The following is a 19,204-nucleotide window of genomic DNA, read 5'->3' as shown; positions in this document are numbered from 1 at the left end:
CCTTGATGTCCTTCTCCAGCTCCCAAGAGAACACACCCAAAAGGTTCTTGTTGCCAGGAAAGGGCATCTGGTCTGGCGTTCTTGGAGCCAGGGCGGTATGAAACCACAAAATTATACCAGTTAAAAAACAGGGACCACCGTGCCTGCCTAAGATTCAGCCATTTTGCAGTCTGGATATAAGGCAGGTTCCTATGATCTGTCCAGACCACAAACGGCTGAGCTGACCCCTCCGACCAGTGCCTATATTCCTCTAATGCTAGGAGTGTCTTATTCCCTACATCACAATATCGCTCTGCTGGAGTAGGCAGACGAAAGAAAAATGCACAAGGATGAAGCTTGTGGTCAACACCCACCCGCTGCAATAACACTGCCCCACCCCAGTATCAGATGCATCTACCTCTACTATGGGTTCAGCCAGGACAGGTGCGGAGGTGAAGAGCTGTTTAAGTTTACTGAAGGCCGAGTCCGCGGCCCTCATTCCAGTGAAAGCGTGACGTGTCAGGGGTGCAGCTACACAACTGTAATTTCTTTTGAAACAAAAACAGGAATGCATTCCTACTCTGGTCCTGGGATTTGCAACCCTCTTGGGACCCGCTGTTGCTCTGTGTGGCACCTTCCATGGCCTCGGGGTCTGGGTGGGTGGGGATGGCCCCTTCCTGGGGGGCTGTCTGTGGAATGGGTCCTATAGGTATTGGACCTTGGAGGCTTGGCATGTTGGGGTCTCCACTGAGGCAATCAGTGGGGGCTCTGACTGGTCGCCCGGTCAGGCCATATTTACAACACTCCTTGTGGACCCCCCCTTCTCTTGTAGCGGATAAATCCCGGACTCTTTCAGGACTGCATTGTAAGCAGTCAGCAACAGAAATAGAGGATACAACCTCCTGAGCTTTCCCCACCAGCTTACATTGGAGCAATATGGACCACATGTCCTCTGGCCAGTCAAGAGCTATTGCTACGCGTTCAAAGGCTTTAAAGTGAGAATCCACCTCAGACTCACGAAACGTAGGTACCATCACTATGTTTCTGTTCACATCAAACCATCTTTTCCCGTCAGAAACCGCTAAAGCAGTAGCTGTGTCTGCCACTACCGGCATCGACGACTGTGCTGCCGAGTGTTGCAAAGCTTCAACCTCCAGCTGCTTCAGCCGGACTTCCTTGTCCGCCTCAATCTCCATCCTGCGAACCTGCAGGCGGAGCTCATACTCTACCCGTCGCTCTCTGTCCCTCTCCCTCTCCTCTGCTTCCAGACGTAGCCGTGTGAGCCGAAGCTTAAGCCTAGCATCCCTGCTAGAACTCCCTAATTCGGGAGACAAAGGATCAAAGCGTGGTAAAGTCGTAGGAGGGACCTCAGCCCCCCCGACCTTTCCTGGAGGAGTGACATCACCCACGTCGTTGCTCGCCACAGCCACACAGATTCATCTTTAGAGACAGACGGGACACCGGGGACAAGGACCTTTAACTCCACTAAATGAGCTCTCTCTCTTAGACACTGGTATATCGAAATGAGCAGCAACGCATAATAAGTCGGTCTTACGACAAGACTCAAGGTTTTCGATCCTCGGACTATCAAGGAAAGCCTGCAGATTAAAGCTCATTATCGATTCTACTAGAACACGCAAACTATAACACCAGAAAAAAAACACTTGCTTACTCCATGGTTGCGATATCCCGGACAAGCCCCCACTTGTTACGTCCCTGGGGAGGGCGCAACAGCACAACCATGAATTAAGACAAGAAGTCAAGAATGATGTATATATAAATAGTTTATATTAATGAAAGATTCAGGCTGCTGCAAACCATTACCTGTGGGGGAGGTCGTGACGTTTGGGTCGTGCCAAATAAACAAACACAATATAACAAAACCAGGCCCAACTCCGCACCTAAATAAATCAAAAGGAACAACAAAAGACTTCCTAACTAGTCTAAATAAAAACATACATAACATTACAGGAAATGGCACCAACCCCTTACCTGGTGTGTCTAACAAAGTTCAGCCTGCGTGTGAAAATGTATTGGGCCCCAGACTTGCCTGATCACAATCTCTCACCACGTACCTGAGGAAAACAGCTTAGTCAGAAGCAGCAGCAGTTTGTTTGCCAAAGAGAGTCAGGATCATAGTGAGAGTCTGCCAGGCCCAGCTCCCAGGTGTGCTTTAATAGGCTCCAGCTTCCTGGTAGAGGAGCACCACATGACCAGCAGGCGGCCAGTCACAGCTGAGGAAGCTGCAGTCCCAGGTGAACATCATCAGGAAATCAACTGAAGTGACAAGCAACAAGATGAGAGCAAAGCAGAGGGCTGTGCCCGTAACAGGTGTCCTCAGCCAGAGGTGGGGGGCCCCTGCCGTGGTCTCTTCCCGACCTCCCGCAGGTGGGAGGGTGTTTGCATTGAAGCAAGGGGCGGGTCTCCCTTGGGGGGCCCTGGCTCGTGCCTGGAGTTGGGGAGGGCGGATGCCTGGAGCTCCCGTGTGGTGTTGGGCTGCTCATCTGGGGCTAGGCGGCTCTCCAGGGGTAGGGTTTTGCGCTGGGCCCCTTAAAGGGGGGGGAGGGCTATGCTCCTGGCTGGGCTGGGGCCTGCTCTCTCTGTGCTCCAGTGCCTCCCTGCTCTTTGGCGTAGGGGGCCCTGTAATGGTCCTGCTAGTCCTGGTGTTAGTGACTGGCTAGATTGGCCAGCGGTCGGATTCCCTTTATCTGCTATACCATGCTGGTGTCGGGGTCCCTGGCCACCGTTACTGCTTCGGCCGGGGTCTTGGCGAGGCAATGGCTGGGCACTCTCACTCTTTTTGAATTCTATCATCCACCTCAGCAGAACATAAACATCCACCTAAGCAGAGGTGTCAGCTCACCTTGCAAAAATGTGACAGGATGAAATGCTTCACATGTGTTGGTTTGTATGCATATGAACGTGTGAACTGTGATGAATACATTTTGACATGATTGTGTGTGAAGATTTTTGGAGCCAACAGCTATGTTTGTAACACTTGAGTATGTGTGTGGACAGGCCCCACCCCTTTTGTCTAACATTTATACCACACAGTACTGATGATAATCCTCCAGCATCTTGTTGCTTAATGATTGTAACACCCACCACCACCTCTGTAATCATCCTCCAGATTTCCTTAACTCCCCTTTTCCCCCTTTCTTCTTTGCCCTTACCCCCGTCTCCAATTTCCCTTCCCTTATTTCCTCTTCTTATTTTCCGTCCATTTCAACAAAAAAAAGGATACAAATGTAATCAATATAAATAAAGTTTATCCTAAATCATAAAGGGGGCTTATGCAAATACACACCTTGAGTGTCAGAAGATCCAGAGCCCCCTGTTGTATCAGTAAAATATGTCCAACACACGAGGCCCTGAGCTCCTATCTGTGTGCTCAGCTGTTGGACAGGACAAGTAAAAAACTGAAAATAAATGTAATCACTCGCAGCAGTATTTACACAGAGCACTGAGCTTTGCCTGATCCTTGACTCTTGCCTGTCTCTGACCCTCATTTGCCAGCCGCCTGCCGCGACTCTCGCCTGTCTCTGACCCACGTGTGCCAGCCACCTACCTCTTCATGAGTCCTCGTGTACTCGTGGCTCCTTGTTACAGTAACATCACTTTCCCTAGCCCATTGGCAATTTTTTGCCTTTATTTTTTATTTTAAGAATTTTTTATTAATTTTTAGGGAATCACTTTTTACAGTGATAACATCACTCACATGTAACACTATCATTGGTCAAGTAACTACAACCTCGTTCTTTTCTCTCCTGGTTTGCAGTCATTCAAAGTGGGATTCCTCAACTAGAATGATGTGGACACAGATGCAAGATTGATTCTGTCAGATCTAACATCATAAATGGACAGAAAAGCCTTTTTATTGGAAATGATGGCTTGATTTTACCTGAGGAAGCACTGGACAGTTTTGACCTGGTTGAAGCTGCAACACTTGGTCGAGTTTTCTCCCAAGTTAATCCAACAACTTGTTTTTTAGATCCCATCCCCACATCACTTTTTAAATCCTTTTACGGGTCTTTTGAGAGGGAGATTTTAAATATCATGAACTCCTCTCTACAGACGGGTATTTTTCCTGCTGCCTTTAAAATGGCAGTGGTTAAACCGTTACTCAAAAAAACTAATTTAGACCCTTCAGTTCTTAATAACTACAGACCTGTGTCCAACTTGCCATTTTTAAGTAAGGTTTTAGAAAAACTCGTTTTTATTCCGCTAAATGAGTTTCTCTTACAAAACAACATTTTTGAGATAAACCAGTCTGGTTTTAGAACGAACCACAGCACAGTGACAGCCTTGTTAAAAATAGTTAATGATGTCAGATGTGCCTTGGATTCAGGTCAGATCTCAGTACTAGTTCTACTGGATCTAAGCGCAGCTTTTGATACTGTTGATCACCTGGGGCCTCATTTATAAACGTTGCGTACGCACAAAAGAAGGCGTACGCCACTCTCTACGCAATAGTTGAGATTTATAAAAAGCAAACTTGAAGGGAAAATGTGCGGTCCTTCACGCAAGCTCTGACCCAGGCGTACACATAAAAACGGGTGAAATGAGAAACGGCGACACCGTCGGCAGATGGAAGAAACACGTGAAAGTGAAAGTGAAAATGACAATACTGCCTCTCAAAAATAACATGAAGACTTCACAAAGCAAGTCTTACAATTAACAGCCTACACGAACACCCGTTTGATCGATCAGCAGTGAAACAAATAAAAAAAAATCAAACGAAAATTACAACAGAAATTCAAATGAACACTTATTTGCAGAAAGAAAAGTGAAATTTGTTCTGCAATATTGGCATGTTGTGCAATTCATCCTCATAAATAATATAGTTAACAGAACGAAATAATGTACAAAACTGATATTCTCGTCAATGTGTCCGTCTGGCGGAACAGATATAGATGCAGCCAATTAGACAGACAGACGGACATATTAATTGTCCACTGGGGAAAGTTGTTTTCATAGTAAAACATTTTTTCATAAGGTACGGAATTATGGTATTCATGCATATGCCTTTAGTTCGTTTTATTTTTGATAAAACAATGTATGGCGTATGTCTCAACCATGCAGAAAGCAACAAGAAATTACATTTGCGCTGAACAATTTCCCATTTCCACGTCGATTATTACCGACATCTGTACCTTTTCAGATGTAATTAAATGGATGGAAATAAAATGCCCCATCACAATGCATAATGATGCACAATGGCTGATCTTGCGCTCTAAGAAGATGTGGCAAATGGAAGAATTCGGAGTGAACGCATCTTTAGACAGCAAGAAGAGGACGAGTGGCTTATGTGCCGGTTCCGACTTCCTCGAGCCGTCCTGTTGGACCTCTGCGGGCTTTTGGGGGTGTGTCACCCGGTGCATAGTGCGTCGGCGTCCCCCTGCGCCTGAGTCACCACTCCACTAAGGGATTCCCCAATTCTTGCCGCTTGTCTCTCATCAAGAGGGGTCAGCTCCGGTGTCCCCCCCCCCCCGTGGCAGACACACTCTGGCGTTGAAGCGCCAGACGTTTTTTTGCCTCGACTTTGATGTCCGACCATTTCTTTTTTATTTAACCACGGTCCGAGGTTGTGAGGCTACAGCATTTACGGCGTCTGCCACCGTTTGCCACTCACGTGCCTTTTTGGCATTAGTAATGCCCACACTGTGCCCTCCAAACAACACTTTTCTCCTCTTTTCCACCTCGCCAACGATAACTTCTACTTCACATTGAGTGAAGTAACGTTTTTTTCATTTCCTCTCGGTGTGTGCCATGGTTTCGCAATCAATGAATATTAATTTGTGGGCGTTTCACGGACTATTTATGGGCAACTATGGGCGTGTCATGAAGCCGCAAAAGCTGCGCTGCATTTAGAATTGGTTGTGATTTATTAAGGGAAAGATGCGTAGGATGTGCGTGCGCACGGTTTTATAAATCCGAATATTTCTGTGCGTACGCACGTCCTATGTTTCATCCGTACGCCACTTCTGACGCAAATCCTACGCAAAGTTTTATAAATGAGGCCCCTGATCCTTGTAAACAGACTTAAAAGTCTTGGCTTTTCAGGGACTGTTCTCAAGTGGTTCGAATCTTATCTCATGGAGAGAAACTTTATGGTAAGCATGGACACACACTTTTCTGGGGTCCATGAAATTAATTGTGGTGTGCCTCAAGGTTCCATCCTTGGCCCCTTGCTTTTTAACATTTACATGCTTCCTCTGGGGAATGTCATCAGGAGCCACAACATCAGTTTTCATAGCTATACTGATGATACCCAGCTGTACATAGCTATGTCTCCTGATGACACAAGACCAATAGAAGCACTTTTTAACTGTATTTTAGATGTGAAATTATGGATGGCAAGTAATTTTCTGCAGCTCAACCAGGAAAAAAATGAAATTTTAGTTATCGGTCCTGAAGCCAAGAGGGAGAAACAGTTTCTGAAGCTACAGCAACTTTCATTAAGTCATTCAGAAACAGTCAGAAACCTGGGTGTTATCTTCGACTCTAAGCTAACTTTTATCCCCCATATAAAACAGGTGGTTAAAACTGGTTTTTATCATCTTAGAAATCTGGCTAGGGTCCGCCCACTACTCTCTCTTGCTAATATGGAGATGCTAATGCATGCTTTTATCATGAGTAAAGTTGATTTTTGTAATGCCCTGCTTGCTGGTCTTCCAAAAAAAACATTAAGAACCTTCAGAATCTCCAGAACTCTGCTGCACGAGTTCTTACAAAGACCAGGAGGCGGGTCACATCACCACAATTTTAAAATCCCTGCATTGGCTCCCCATATGCTTCAGGATTGATTTTAAGATACTTTTAACCGTTTCTAAATGTCTTAACGGTCTTGCGCCTTATTATTTACCAGATCTTTTAGTAAGATATGAACCCTCGCGGACCCTGAGATCCTCTGGCACTGGTCTGTTAACCATTCCGTTTGTAAAAACTAAAACCATGGAGAAGCTGCGTTTCAGCACTATGGCCCCCGTTTATGGAACAGTCTGCCGGAGGACCTGAGAGCCGCAGAGAGCATTGGTGTTTTTAAGAAAAGGCTCAAGACCTATCTTTTTAACCTGGCTTTTAGCTAATTTTTTACTACTTTTATTTATTTATTTATTCTGTTATTTATTTATATGTACTTTTTTATTTTATTTTATCTATCCATTTTATCTTGTTTTATGAACTTGAACTTGATTTTTAACGTGTTATTTTAATTAACCTTATTTTAATGTTTTATTGTTTTTATCAATATGTTTACTTTTTTATTCATTTTTATTTCCGGTGATTGCTCAGCTGGATCCTCTCCCTCTGGGTCGGCTGCTGTTCAGCCACTGCGGCTCTAGATGGGGACTTGCATCACCGCTTAGCTGTGGTGGAGCGGTCCCCGCCTGTGATGCTGCATTTGGCTGTCTATGCGGCTGTTCACGGAGGGGGAGGTTCTAATTATCAGCGTTCCCTGCATCCTATTTTAGTGCTCAGCCTATTTCTCATTGTCCTTTGCCATCACTTAGGGGGTGGGAGGTGTGAAAGTAGTGGGTGGCTAGGTACGGGGACGGGGGCCCTATTTATTTATTTATTTTTATTTTATTTATTTTTAAATCGTCAATGCTTGTTTTTATATTTTGTTGTGTTTTAATGTAAAGCACTTTCTGTTAAATTTGTATATGAAAAGTGCTTTATAAATAAAGTTTGATTTGATTTGATGAAAGAACACTGATGTATATGAAGATTCAAGATTCAAGATTTGGTTTATTGTCATTCCACATGCAGTATTTGCAGAGAAATACACAGGTGAGACGAGATGTTTCTCACTAGCATGGCAGTGCAAAACAGCAAGCAATAAAATAACAATCAAAGAATAAAAATAGCAATAAAATAATATAAATAAAAATAAAATAAAATAAAGACCAGCATTTAGCATTTGTTAGAAAATTACAAACAGGTTATAAGTGATGCTACAAAGAACATAAAACATGTGGTGGCATCTATACAGTCACTGGCTTGTTAGCACACTAGTTTTGAAGCATTATGCATTCAGTTACTGTCAAGTATTAGGCCACAGCACTTGGGTTAGAGTGGAGCTGCAGGGATCTCCTTGAAAAATGTTGGATGAAAGCCTGAAGGGTTCAGACTGTTTGCACTATTTTTTAATGTAAAAAAGCCAACATTTTGCAGAAAATAAAAGATTTGCATTATTGTTAGAGGTGATAATAATAATAATAAAAAATGGAACATAACCATTATAAAGACAGCAATAATGTTCCACAAAAATCCAATTAAGACAACCAAGAGAGGATCTTCTTCTTAACAATAGTTTTGTCTGTTTTTTGGAGTTTGATAACTCTTCTTATAATGGAATACGGTAAGTGCCAAATAGGGATGAGAACAGACTGGTCGATCTAGTGATTAAGCTTTTCATGAGTATTTCATGTGCCTTCTTCTTCTGCCAGACTGTGACAGACCCGTTCATGACAGTTAACAAAAGCTAAGTGTAGTCTCTAATCCAGGGGTGGGCAATTCCAGGCCTCGAGGGCCGGTGTGTCTGCATGATTTCCAGATACTCTTGCCCTACTCATGGCTGATTACCTGGTTCAGGTGTGTCCAGCCAATAATCTTGCCCTACTCATGGCTGATTACCTGGTTCAGGTGTGTCCAGCCAAACAGAACATGCCAGAGCAGGGTATGCTGGAAAACATGCAGGATTGCGGCCCTCAGTGCCCACCTCTGCTCTAATCTGTCCCTCTGTCTCCAAACCAGGAACATTTAGGGATGTGAAACCAAGCACTGAAACCACTGTGGATTGAGCCACATTCATGCTACAGAAACATTTCCTCACATTACCATGGAGACAGAAGTGAAAGGAGACAAAAATAAATTATTTTCCAGCTTTGAGCTGAACAAGAATTAGATGTTAGAAAAGCTGTTACAAAAGCTGCTCAAGAGTCCACCCTCAGCGGTTTCTGTCTAAATTGAACCCATAGTTATCTTAGAAACACACACACGCACAGTCACAAACAGACATAGGAAAACACTCATTATATTGATGCCTCAGACACTACCATCAATGTTCAGCAGACTTAACAAAAAGCCTTATCTTTTTTAAACGCTGTTTTTTAATGTTTATGTGTGTTGGTCTCACCACTGTCACTGTTGTCATCAACTAGGATGATCTCCTTGAGCAGGTGTGCTGGAGTGTGGTTGACCACACTGTGGACAGAGCGCAGAATCACGGACAGTGCCTCGTTCACAAAGATGAAGACCACAGAGATCTGTGGAAGGTCCTCTGGATACGTCAACAGCTTACACCTGATGGAGAAAAGTCAAAGTTTATCACCTCATCCCTGAACCTCTGCAAGTAAATATACAGAAGGAAAATGTGGTTCACAGCAGGACAGCAAGCAGACAAAAAGTTAAAACTCTTTTGCATATTATTTTAGCATTTTTATGGAGCGAAACATGAAGATAAATGAATTTATCTTATGACATTTTTGGCAATATTCTCAATATTTTCTTTGATTATTCAGGCTGACAACCTTCTTATCTGTTTATGTCATTAATTAAAAAAATATCAGATTACACTTAACTTGAGTACAATCCATCAGTAATCGATTACATGAAATAAATGATCGGAATTTCAAGGTATTTAAGATTTTAATATTTACTTTTGCATTATTTAGAAGAATGTAGTAACAAGCATCTAAAAGCTTATTGTTAGCAATAATGAGCACATTTATCAGGTTTTTTTTTTTCAAAATAAAGGAGATATGTTTTAAAGCTTATCAAATGTGTTTAGAATCACAACTAGCAGTCTTTTCAAAGTATTAGGCAAATTATATTTTTGTAAAAAAAAAAATCCAAATAGCCAATGCAAATGACAGTCCATACTCATTAAATCATCCCTGTCCATTCCATGGTGTGTCCATTCCCTTTTATTGTATTTATGATGGTTATGCTGCTTCAACACAAACGTATTTTCACGTTGGAGCATTTAACCAATCACATTTCAGCTAACCTTAGTTGTCAGGCAGAGTCAGAGCTCAAGAGGCCTGCAATATTAGATCTGAAGGCCCTCTAAAGCAAAATCAATGTCAAACATTCATTTCTTTCAACCAATCAGATTTTTTTTAACCTGCCCTGTCCAACAGCTGGGCAAACAGATGAGAGCTGAAGGCCTCTTGTGTTGGACATATTTTACTTTAACAACAGGGGTTATGAATCTTCTGACAAACCAGAGGTATGTCTGAATAAACCTCTTTTGTAATCGAGGCAAAACTTTGTTTATTTTAATAATACTTGAAAATATGTTGTGTTGGACCGGACGGAAAAGGGAAGGAGGGAAGAAGAGAGAGATGTTAGAGAGGTGGGGATAGGAGGGTGATTATGGGGGGGGGGGGTTAAAACCATGAAGCAGCATAAAGCAATAAGTTGCTGAATGTTTATCATTACCGTCAGGTTCAGATGTAGTACACACTCGAATGTTATAAACACACCTGTTGGCTCCAAAAACGTCCACATGTCAACATGCACACAATACAAATATCGTTCACACGCGCATACTTATGCCTTCAAACCAACTAGTGTGAAATATTTCATTTAATCACGCAAACTATTTGTGCAAAGGTGAGCTAACACCTGTGCTCAAGTGAGTGTTCATGTTCCTCTAAAATGGATAATGGAATGTAAAAAGAATGAAGGAGAGTGCCCAGTCATCCCCACACCAAGACCCCCGCCGCAGCAGCTGCGGCAGCTAGAACCCCCCAACACCCCTTGGGTGATCACATCCGCCACCCAAGGCCAAGGCCAGCAGGACCGCCACGGGGCCCCCAGAGCCAGAGAGCTGGGAGGCATCGGGGACAGAGAGTGCATCTATAGCTCAACCAGAAGAGCAGCCCCCCCGCCGCGCAGGGAGGGCCCAACGCAGGGCCCCGCCCCAGAAGAGCGCCCACAGCCCCAGACGAGCACCTCATCACCACCCAGTAGTTTTGGGCATCCCCCGCCCCAACTCCAGGTACGAGTCTGGACCCCCAAGGGAGACCCGCCCCGTGCTTCAGGCAGCCACCCACCCGGCCCACGATTGGTCCAGGAAGGAACAAGGCAGGGGCCAGCCGCCCCCGCCCAGGAGGAAGGCACCCAGGAGAAGACGGGGGCCCATAAGAGGTGTTGTAAACATGTCCTCAATTTAGCACTGAGTCAAGGAGCCTCAAAGCTAAAAGAATATATTTTTTGCCAATCTCAATGGCTTTGTTGCATATTTTTCCAGATCAGAGTGGTCAATACAGTCTTTGAGAAGAGAGAGGCTCTGTAAGAACTGCTTGATCACATTTTGGAGAATCATGACGAATATGATGAGTACTCTATGCGCTGTACTGATGGATTCAAAGCATGTCTGGATTGTTTTGAGTTTTGTTTTTTCGCCTTACACATTTCATGGCATGTTCAGACGTGCTAGTTACCAAAATGGGTAGCGCACATCTGTCTGGCCAGAGTAAAGGAGTTCTGTGACACTGTTGAGGGAGAGAGTAGCAGATATGAGGAAATCTACGAGGCCACAGAGCTCGCTGCAGTGGACGAAAATGTCAAGCGCAAGATCCATGCGAGCACGATCCCCAGCTTCATGTCAGGATTATAGACAACATATTCTGCCAGACCCAGACCAGACCAGATTTCAAGACCACGAGAAACTGATGTTTGTCACCCTCCTCAACCCCGAGAAGTTTCAGGAATACAGGAAAAATGTCCAACATGCAGCCTTGTCCAGTTTGGCACAGAGACACGGAGCACTTTTTGATCTGTCTCGGTTGAAAACAGCCATGGAGGATTTTGCAGGAAAATCTCCCACTAATCTCCTAGGCGTCATTCATCAGAAAAATATGAGTGAGAGCCTGAAGCAGCAGTACAGATTTGTGTGTTTGGCGCTGACCATCCCTGTGTCCACTGTGTCTGTCGTGTGGACATTTTTGGCTCTAAATGGATTTAAAACGTATGCAAGAAACACAACTGGACAGACTGGGCTATCAGCACTGGCCTTGATGTCAATAGAGAAAGACTTCTTGACTGAACTGAAGCACAATAACCTACACGACAGGGTGATCAAACTCTTTTTAAGGACAGAGAGGAGGATGGATTTCGTCTTCAAATAATCCAAGTTTTGGGTGAGTGAAATTATCAATATCATATTAAATAATATTCCAAATATATGTGGTTACTTTCAATGTTTTTTGCTGGCTTTAGTATCATAAGGAGATTTGTTTACTGTTTTGTTTCATTTTATTTAGAGGTATTTATTGTGGCTACAGGAATTTTCACTATGCAATGCAAAGCTCGTTTCTGCATCGTAAAATGATTCATGAGGGGTTGAGTGATTCAGCCATGTGTAATGCACGGTCCGCCACTGCATTAGAGTACGGTATATATTAAATGTTATTTAGCAAACCTCCTAAAAATAATTTTTATTTTCTTTTGTTTTTTCCAAAAAAAAAAAACCTTGAAATGCACTGTCCTAGATTTTTACGCACAACAGTTCCACAACATCTGATATACTCTAAAGAACTGAAAATGTTTATTTGTTGAATTTGCTGCATTATGAGGTTATATTTACAGCAATCAAAAGCTTCTTCTTTCTTCTTTCTCTTTCGGCTTTTCCCATCAGGGGTCGCCACAGCGAATCATCCTTTTGCACCTCACTCTATCATGGACATCTTCTACCCTAACATTAGCCAACTTCATGTCCTCTGTTAAGACATCCATGTATCTCCTCTTTGGCCGTCCTCTTGCCCTCCTGCCAGGCAGCTCCATCTCCAACATCCTTCTACCAATATATCCACTATCCCTCCTCTGAACATGTCCAAACCATCTCAGTCTGGCTTCTCTGACTTTGTCGCTAACACAGGCAACATGAGCCGTCCCTCTGATGTACTCGTTCCTTATCCTGTCTAACCTGGTCACTCCTAAGGAGAACCTCAACATCTTCATCTCCGCTACCTCCATCTCAGCCTCTTGTCTCTGTCTCACTGCTACCGTCTCTAACCCATAGAGCAGAGCTGGTCTCACCACTGTCTTGTACACCTTTCCTTTGAGTCTTGCTGACACTCTTCTGTCACACAACACTCCTGACACTTTCCTCCACCCGCTCCAACCTGCCTGCACTCGCCTCTTCACCTCTTTTCCACACTCCCCATCACACTGAACTGTTGACCCCAAGTACTTAAACTCCTGCACCTTCTTCACCTCAGCCCCCTGTAGCCTAATGCTTCTACCTTGATCCCTCTCGTTCAGACACATGTATTCTGTCTTACTACGACTGACCTTCATGCCTCTTCTTTCCAGAGCAAACCTCCACCTCTCTAGCTGTTCCTCCACCTGCTCTCTACTCTCACTGCAAATTACAATGTCATCTGCAAACATCATTGTCCAGGGAGATTCCTGTCTTACCTCGTCTGTCAGCCTGTCCATCAGCATAGCAAACAAAAAAGGACTCAAAGCTGATCCTTGGTGTAGTCCCACCTCCACCTTGAACTCCTCTGTCTGACCTACAGCACATCTCACCACCGTCATACTTCTCTCATACATGTCCTGAACTACTCTGACATACTTCTCTGCCACTCCAGACGACCTCATACAGTACCACAGCTCCTCCCTAGGCACCCTGTCATACGCCTTCTCTAAATCTACGAACACACAATGCAGCTCCTTCTGACCTTCTCTGTACTTTTCCATCAACATTCTCAAAGCAAAAATGGCATCAGTGGTGCTCTTACGGGGCATGAAACCATACTGCTGCTCACAGATCTCCACCTTCTTCCTAAGCCTGGCTTCCACTACTCTTTCCCACAGCTTCATTGTGTGGCTCATCAACTTTATTCCTCTATAGTTGCTGCAGTTCTGCGTGTCACCCTTGTTCTTAAAGATCGGAACCAGAACGCTTCTCCTCCATTCCTCAGGCATCTTCTCACTCTCTAAAATCCTATTGAACAACTTCGTTAGAAATTCCACTGCTGTCTCTCCTAAGCACTTCCATACCTCCACAGGTACGTCATCAGGACCAACGGCCTTTCCGCTCTTCATCCTTTTCAGAGCTTTCCTAACCTCATCCTTTCCAATCTCTGCTACTTCCTGCTCCACAACAACCACATCTTCCTCCCTTCTTTCCCTGTCATTTTCCACGTTCATCAGCTCCTCAAAATACTCCTTCCATCTTTTCTGTACACTCTCCTGGGTTGTTAGCACCTTTCCATCTCTGTCCTTAATCACCCTTATCTGTTGCACGTCCTTCCCATCTCTGTCTCTCTGTCTGGCTAGCCTGTACAAGTCCTTCTCTCCTTCCTTTGTGTCTAACCTGTCATATAGCTCATCGTAAGCCTTCTGTTTGGCCTTTGCCACCTCTCTCTTCACTCTACGCTGCGCTTCCTTGTACTCCTGTCTACCTTCCTCAGTCCTTTCTACATCCCACTTCTTTTTAGCCAACCTCTTCCTCTGGACGCATTCCTGTACTTCCTCATTCCACCACTAAGTCTCTTTACCATCTTTCCTCTTTCCAGATGACACACCTAGCACCTTCCTACCTGTTTCCCTGATAATCTCTGCTGTAGTTTCCCAGTCATCTGGAAGCTCATCCTGACCACCCAGGACCTGTCTCAACTTCTGCCTAAATTCCTCACAAGTTTCTTCATTCTGTAGCTTCCACCACTTGGTCTTCTTTTCTGTTTTCCCTCTCTTCTTCTTCCTGACCTCCAGAGTCATCTTACACACCACCATGCGGTGCTGTCTGGCTACACTCTCTCCTACCACCACTTTGCAGTCATTAACCTCTCTCAAATGACCTCTTCTACATAGGATGTAGTCCACCTGAGTACTCCTACCTCCACTTCTGTATGTCACTCTATGTTCCTCTCTCTTCTGGAAGTAAGTGTTGACTACAGCCATTTCCATCCTCTTCGCAAAGTCCACCGCCATCTGTCCCTCCAGATTCCTTTCCTTCACACCAAACCTGCCCATCACCTCCTCATCACCTCTATTGCCCTCACCAACATGCCCATTAAAGTCTGCTCCAATAACAACTCTCTCTCCTCTGGGAAAACTCTCTATGACCTCATCCAACTCACTCCAGAATCTCTCCTTCACTTCTAACTCACAGCCAACCTGTGGCGCATACCCACTGACTACATTCACCATCACCCCTTCAATTTCTAACTTTAGGCTCATCATCCTGTCTGAGACTCTTTTCACCTCTAGAACACTGTTTACAAACTCCCCCTTCAGAATCACACCTACCCCGTTTCTCTTCCTATCAACACCATGATAGAACAGTTTGTATCCTCCTCCAATACTACGTGCCTTGCTGCCCTTCCACCTTGTCTCCTGCACACACAGTACATCTACCTTCCTTCTCTCCATCATGTCTGCCAGCTCTCTGCCTTTCCCTGTCATTGTGCCAATGTTAAGAGTCCCTATTCTCAAACCTATGTTCCTGCCTTTTCCCTTCTCTCTCTGGCCACGGGCCCTTCTGCCTCCCCTCTTTCTTCGACCAACAGTAGTCAAATTTCCACCGACACCCTGTAGGTTAACAGCATCGGTGGCGGTCGTTGTTAACCCGGGCCTCGACCGATCCGGTATGTCTAAAGTGTTGTGGATGATTCGCATGGTTATTTTGGCAATTTTTACGCCGGATGCCCTTCCTGACGCAACCCTCTCTATTTATCCGGGCTTGGGACCGGCACAGAGGCAACTGGCTTGCAACCCCTGTGGCTAGATTACAGCAATCAAAAGCTACTCCAATCAAAAACATCTTAATAGGTCAAGTTACATAGGACCCCCTATTTTGTAGCAGCGTCACAATCCTTGCATTGAACTTGTGAGTTTTTGAAGACTTTCTACTTGTATTTTTTTGCAGGATTTCAGAATAGTCTCCCAGAGCTGCTGTTTGGAAGTCAACTGCCTCCCACCCTCAGTGATATTTTGCTTAAGGATGCTCCAGAGGTCCTCAATATGGTGGAGGTCAGGGGAGGATGGGGTTACACCATCAGTTTATCTCTGTTCATGGCCATAGCAGCCAATGATACTAAGGTATTCCTTGCAGCATGACAGGTCATTTTCCCACCTTCAAAACCTAAAGGAGCCGACCAGCTCTTTCCTCACGATTACGGCCAAAAATACTATATCACTCAACCAACCTCTTTACTGACGACGTAGCCTTGTTGAAACATGGTGGCCATCCACCAACCACTCAATCCAACTCAATCACTTAACTCAATCCATCAGGAGCATCTAGGGTTGCACGGCAATCATCAGTGAAAAAAACTGTTTAAACACTAGTATTCAAGTATGTCTGGGCCTACTGCAACTGTTTCTGCTTGTGAGTGTTGTCTAGGGATGGCCAAATTGAAGGTTTATGGATAACTCCAAGCCTCTGGAGGATTCTACATCCTGATGTTTGTCAAACTCCAGAGACACCAGCAGCTTAAAATATGTGCTTGCTCCTTTGTAATGGTATTTTAGCAGCTGCTCTCTTAATTTGATGTATTTGTCTTGTAGAAACCTCATTTTGTCCTTATCTGCACAAACAAGTGTGCTATGAATAAACCACAAATATCTTAATAGCACAATGATAACACTTACGTTTTTGTGAAATATCCAAGGTTTTCATACCTTGTCCTAGGCATTCAACTATTTACCTATATTTTAAGAAGAAGAGAGAACCTTTTCTTTCCCATATTGCTTAAAAATGTTGGTCTGCTTAATATTGTGGAACATCCTTTTTAGTAGTTTGTCCTTTAATTGAACTCATCTGGCGAACTAATCATCACAGGTGTCTGATACTAGTGTCAGTGATCCAAAGTGCCCAAAAACTCAAAATCCTCCACGATTTTCATTGAAAAACAAAGAATTTGATATTTTTGACACTTAAATCCAATTTCCATAATAATGCGGAACACACTGTGTATACACTCTCTGACCACTTTATTAGGGACATCTGGCCGGTACCAGCTTGGACCCTGTTATGCTTTTAGAAATGCCCTAATCCTTGGTGGCATAGATTCAACAAAGCAGGGTGACGGGGGACAGTTGTACCAAGGGTCACTTTTAATACTTGCAATTTTTCCCAAAAAGAAAAAGTCATCTGATTCATCTTTCAGCAAACACATCAAAATTTACAAGGTACAATGTTATTTGCACCTGCAATGAGAGGGTGAAAGCATGTAACAAGTGGCTAATTAACTAATCCACTTGTTCAAGTTGAAAGATCTCAGATGTAGGCTTGCAGCGGAAAAAGTTTAATCATTTCCTTAAGGTCGTTGTTAAGTTCGCATATATTTTCTCTGGATAAGCTCATTGATCCTTGACAAGGTTTTCCCTTGATGCAAACTGTCATGTGTTTCTTTTGAGAAATCAAGGAATGTTTCAGAAATCCCCTTTTAAACTCTGTGCAGCCAAGTATAAAGAAAGCACACTTCTAAGATTTCCTATGAAGGTAGAGCTCTGTTTGAAGGTTCAGCCCACAAAGCCTGATTTGTATTATATTGGGTGACTTCAGATATAGAATACCTGTTAGAGTTGATGCTGAGAGATGTCATTTTAAGATTTACTAGTTGTTTTTTGTACAAAAATGGTTTTCCATCATGTTTCAGGCCACCCTTCAGTCCACTTCAACCCTTTATTTAGACGTTTTACAGCAGTTTTCTCCTTTTTGTTTGAAAAAACAAGGCATGCTTTAACCCTTATATGGTGTTCGGGTCTGTGGGACCCGTTTTCATTTTTTATCAAAAGAAAAATGATACAATTAATTAATTTTTCAAACTCAGACTCACTGGCCTTGGCTCATTTTCTGTGAAGAACAGATATCAGAATACATTTTTAATGACCACACACCGTATACCCCCCCAACACATTTCTATTACATATAAGATGTTCGGTTCCACTGGACCCGGGGCTAATAGAAGTGTGGAAATTGATGTTTTATGTACCTACACTCTGTCCTCCACCTGTCTGGGCCTGCTGTGTGTGTGTGGGTGTGTGTAGGTGTGTGTGTGTGTGTGTGTGACCAGTGAGAAAGAGAGAGAGAGAGTGGCAGAGAGAGAAAGTTTCACTGTAAATGTGAGTTCTGTTTCTGCACCTGCGGTTCCCGCGCAAGGTTGCAACATTGTTAGAATAATTCAAGAATCAACTTTGTTTGCTGTCGTTCTCCCGCACATTTGACCATTTGACTTTCTTGCGGGAGTCTTTAATATCTCGCTCTTTATCTGCTACAAATTGGAGGCGGGACACTATAAATATAGCTTTGCCAGTGTGGTTTCTTATCACAACTGATCAAAATGGCCAAAAGACTTTCTGCGCAGAGGGCCCTGGAATTGATTTTAGAAGAGAGAGACGTTTTTGATGATGGTGTAGAGGGAGACGATTCAGAAGAGGAGGTTTCAGAATTAGAGGATCACATTTCTGAAAATTCAGAGTCTGACAGTGACTCTGAAGAAAATGATTAGATTGGGGCGGCCGTGGAGCAGCGGTAGGGCGGTCGGCCCATGATCGTAAGATTGCAGGTTCAATTCCCGCCTTGCACGCCCATGAGTTGAAGTGTCCTTGGGCAAGACACTGAACCCCACCTTGCCTCTGGTGGTAGGCGGGCGCCTGTGCTTGGCAGCGGAGCCGCCACCAGTGTCTGAATGTGTGAGTGAATGTGTGTGTGACTGGGTGAATGGGTCTGTGACTGTAAAGTATGAGGTGCCGTGTAGGACATTATTCAGAATTAGCATTCATAAACACATGTAAAATCTCTCACACACACTAGTGAAATGCTTGTATACATACAACTGAAAATGTATTCATTCACATACACATGTGAAATCTCTCACATACACATGTGAAATGCTCTCACACACACTACTGAAAATGCTCTCACACACACATGTGAAATGCTCTCACACACACTACTGAAAATGCTCTCACACACACTACTGAAAATGCTCTCACATACACATGTCAAATGCTCTCACACACACTACTGAAAATGCTCTCACACACACTACTGAAAATGCTCTCACATACACATGTCAAATGCTCTCACACACTACTGAAAATGCTCTCACATACACATGTGAAAATGCTCTCACATACACATGTGAAAATCCTCTCACATACACATGTGAAAATGCTCTCACATACACATGTGAAAATCCTCTCACATACACATGTGAAAATGCTCTCACACACACTATCCAAAATGCTCTCACAT

The 19,204-nt window shown here is 43.9% G+C and overlaps 1 protein-coding gene across 2 annotated transcripts in view; it reads right to left on the bottom strand.

Annotated features, from left to right (window-relative positions):
- The window catches only part of galnt9 (polypeptide N-acetylgalactosaminyltransferase 9), a 173,400-nt gene that overhangs the window by 112,433 nt on the left and 41,763 nt on the right, over positions 1-19,204 (bottom strand). For both annotated transcript variants that reach the window (XM_023958682.2, XM_078952666.1), the window contains one exon: positions 9,119-9,285. In XM_023958682.2, coding sequence (XP_023814450.1) covers positions 9,119-9,285 — 167 coding nt within the window. The remainder of the gene's footprint in view (positions 1-9,118; positions 9,286-19,204) is intronic.

This window comes from Oryzias latipes, chromosome 9 (assembly GCF_053564925.1).
Source record: "Oryzias latipes strain Hd-rR chromosome 9, Olatipes_Hd-rR_3.1".
Taxonomy (NCBI): Eukaryota; Metazoa; Chordata; class Actinopteri; order Beloniformes; family Adrianichthyidae; genus Oryzias; species Oryzias latipes.
This window is presented reverse-complemented; position numbering and strand designations above follow the sequence as displayed.